The sequence below is a fragment of the Arvicola amphibius genome, chromosome 2, assembly GCF_903992535.2.
Source record: "Arvicola amphibius chromosome 2, mArvAmp1.2, whole genome shotgun sequence".
Lineage (NCBI taxonomy): Eukaryota > Metazoa > Chordata > Mammalia > Rodentia > Cricetidae > Arvicola > Arvicola amphibius.
This window is the reverse complement of record NC_052048.2, coordinates 172,289,927-172,293,722: the sequence shown is the minus strand read 5'-3', so window position 1 is coordinate 172,293,722 and position 3,796 is coordinate 172,289,927. Positions and strand designations below refer to the sequence as shown.

Below are 3,796 nucleotides of genomic sequence, written 5' to 3'. Positions count from 1 at the left end.
TATCAAAATCTACCCCTAACAAACCCTCCCAAACTTGAATATATTCCTTTCTAAAAGGGAAGACAGAATCAAAATTATTAAAAAATATCTTGGGTGGCTCAGATGACAGTAAACAGGATGTCTCTCCAGCCACACCTCTCTTGAGCATGAACCCACCAACACCCAGCTCTCTTCTCCCCCATGTCTCCCCATGCTTGCAGGAAGTAGCCAGACTTGAGCTGATGCCCCTTTATCCATACAAATATCTGGAATGTAATCCCAGCCCCTGGCCTCCATCTTTGGAAGCTCCTTTCCCTGAGCCCGTCAAACTTAGGAAAGGTCAAGACTACTCCCAGGGGCTATTTAAACTGCCCCCAGAAAATAAACAAGTGATCTTCCCTCTTCCTTTTCAGTGATAGTGTTGGCTTTTCCTCCTCGAGCCACCTGAGAGTGCAGAGGTCCAATTAAACCTGGATATCTTTTAATTTGGTTTGATTTGGTCTGATTGGAATTATTTGTATCAGCAGAGAGGCTCAGTTTTTAGGAATATTTCTAACAAAAATGAAAATCAAATCAGCAGATAAGCATCACCTTTCTGTTGACTACAAAACAAGTAAACTAGCAAACACAGTATAACCATGGCAGAGGGAAGGGATTGCTCTGAGCTTTCTTTTCATCTCTTACTCAATAGACTTCAGTAGGTTGAAAATACCATCATATATGGCCTTTTCCTTTCTAATGCTCTGTCCAGAAACACTTTCCAGGAATCTATCTGTAGTTGGCTTCTTCTTTCACTTCAGATTTAAGTTTTCAGTGACACACATTCTTGTGTATTTTCAGTTTCTACTCCAGGTACACCAATTGCTTATTCACCCACTTGCTCCCTAGACAAGTGATGGAGGAGGTTACTTTCATTGGTTAATAAAGAAACTGCCTTGGCCCTTTAATAGGACAGAAAATTAGGTAGGCGGAGTAGTCAGAACAGAATTCTGGGAGAAAGAAGGCAGACACTTCAGGCAGTCGCCATGCCTCTCCTCTCTGATTCAGACACAGGTTAACATCTCTCCTGGTAAGCGACCACCTCGTGGTGCTACACAGACTACTAAATATGGGTTAAAGCAAGATGTGAGAATTAGCCAATAAGAGGCTAAAACTAATGGGCCAGGCAATGTTTAAAAGAATACAGTTTCCGTGTAATTATTTTGGGTAAAGCTAGCTGGATGGCGGGAAGTAGCCAGCCCCGCCATTCCTTCTACAGACAAGTGCTCATTCCCATTATCTGCAGATTTCTTCTAACTACATAAACTCCTTTTACCTGTAAAGAAATTACTTGTATACCCAAAAACTGATTAAGTAAATACTTAATACAGGAACAAAAATTTAGAGATCTATCCTGTTCTCACAGTCTAGACTTTAGAGAAAGAGGCAAGGAACACAAATGATTTTTGTTCAGGAAACATGGTACAAAGTGAGTTCTTAGGAGTTTTACAATCTCTTGGGAGTCTTACCATCAGCAGACCAGAGTAAAAAACTGGAGGGTGTTGTCTTCAGCCAAACACACCCTCTTCAAAGTAGCAACCCATTCTATAGACAGAAATATCACCCTTCCACCCATCCTCCAATTTGCAGTTTACGAGTTAGATCTAATTGTCACTCATTTCTCAAATATTTGCCCTATCATCTGTCACTTCCCCCTGCAGAAACCATATGAAGAAATACTATGAAAATATCTCCTTCTCACAATAAAAGTCTAAAATATCTAGGCTCAGTCTCTGTAAATAGCTTACATGAGAATGTGTGTGTGTGTGTGTGTGTGTGTGTGTGTATTTACAAATGTAAATCCCAGTGCATTATATTTAACTGAATAGGGAATAAAATGCAAAGAAGTTTCTGCAAAATAAGCTTAGTAAGCAGGCAGTCTTGTTTTTAGTGAGCCAAATTATCTATTTATATTCCTAAGCTGCAATTAAATCATTTAAAAGATTGTTTAGCATGCAGGCAGTTTACCGATACATCAAGTCTTTTCTTGGTATCAATTTTGTTCCATTATGTCTCTATTTTTAATGAAGTCTTGATGGATTCTTTTTGATGACCCTCTTTCCTAGAAACATGAATAATTTCATCTGGCTGACTGTGTTGTTTAAAGCTCCAACATCTAGTTGCAACATTTTTGTGAATGCATTTAGATTTAGATATATGAAATTAAATGAAAGAAAAATTATTCCAATTTTTCTATCACCTTTACAGTGTTATTTCTCACTTGATTGCTGTGGGATAATGCTCTTGTACCCTGTAAAGATTTGTCACTTGTATTAGTTTAATAAAACACTGACTGGTCAATAGCTAGGCAGTAAGTATAGGTGGGGTGACCAGACTAAGAGAATTCTGGGAAGAGGAAAGACTCAGTCTGTAGTTGCAACCAAGACACAGAGAATGCAAGATGAGAAGACCTCACTGAGTAAGGTACCCAAGCCACATGGCTAAATGTAGATAATAATTATGGGTTAATTTAAATTGCAAGAGAGAGTTAATAGTAAGTCTGAGCTAGTAGGTCAGTCAGTTTATAATTAATATAAGCCTCTGTGTGTTTTGTTGGGACTTAATGACTGGGTGACTGGGCAAGACAGAAACTTCTGTTAACACTTGATATGTTAGGCAGTAACTTTGAGTATCTTACCACTGCCAGAAGCTTTTGTTACATATTCCATTTGAAATTAATTTCTTTTAGGTGATGAGCCTTTAAAAAGTTAGGGTATACATGTATTAATTTTCACATTCCTTAAATGAAAATTACTTCCCTCCTCTTGGTGGAAAGTATGGACTTTGAGTTAGATGTACTTGTATTTCTGGCCATGGTCTTCACTTGCAACCAATGCAAAGTTGAGCAAGCTGCTTAAACTCTCTGAGATCTCTAAACAGATAATAACACTCTGTAAAAATTAGCAGGCTCCTTACTTTGGCACTATTAACATTTTATACCACATATATGTTTTAAATCTGGGTTTCAAACTAGCCTTAATCTCTGTGTATATGCCTCTAACCTCCACTGTTCTGGGATTACCATACCTATTTCTTTAATGTGTGTCTTAGGATAAAACCTATGGTACTGTGCATGCTAAAAAAGTACTCTACCAAATAAGATACTTCATCAGTCCTATACCACATAATTCCTTATTGTAAAGATAGTATTATTGGATGGCATATACTTACTTGATAGTTCTACGTCTTCTGATCATGAACCAAAATTTCTCCAAATGTTAATAAAAGATCATGGAGAACTACTGTTTCATAAAATTATTGGTTGATTCTGCCAAACATTGTTTAATAAACATTTTAACATTAATATGCATTAAAATATAAGGTATTGACAATCGGCAGCGGCCTCTGAGCTGATCGGAATCTCTTTGTTCGCACTCCTCGTTCAACTCCTTCCAGCAACCATGTCTGACAAACCTGATATGGCTGAGATCGAGAAATTCAATAAGTCGAAATTGAAGAAGACAGAAATGCAAGAGAAAAATCCTCTGCCTTCAAAAGAAACGATTGAACAGGAGAAGCAAGCTGGCGAATCGTAATGAGACAAGCGCCACCAATATGCACTGTACATTCCACAAGCATTGCCTTCTTATTTTACTTCCTTTAGCTGTTTAACTTTGTAAGATGCAAAGAGGTTGGATCAAGTTTAAATGACTGTGCTGCCCCTTTCACATCAGAATCAGAACTACTGACTAGGAAGGCCTCCCCTGCCTCTCCCACCCATCTGGCTGGCTGGCTGGCAGGGAGGGAAAAGAACTTGCATGTTGGCTAGGGAAAAAGT

General features: G+C 38.3%; 1 protein-coding gene across 1 annotated transcript; it reads left to right on the top strand.

The window, feature by feature from the left end:
• The first annotated feature begins 3,400 nt into the window (after positions 1-3,400).
• On the top strand, positions 3,401-3,554 carry LOC119808072 (thymosin beta-4-like). Its single transcript, XM_038320400.1, has one exon. It carries the CDS (start codon positions 3,420-3,422, stop codon positions 3,552-3,554), a length of 135 nt encoding a protein of 44 aa, XP_038176328.1. The 5' UTR covers positions 3,401-3,419.
• The last annotated feature ends 242 nt before the right edge of the window (positions 3,555-3,796 follow it).

Bases quoted from the DNA above. Each gene is read 5' to 3' on its own strand.
- LOC119808072 (XM_038320400.1), top strand. From the start codon at position 3,420: ATGTCTGACAAACCTGATATGGCTGAGATCGAGAAATTCAATAAGTCG.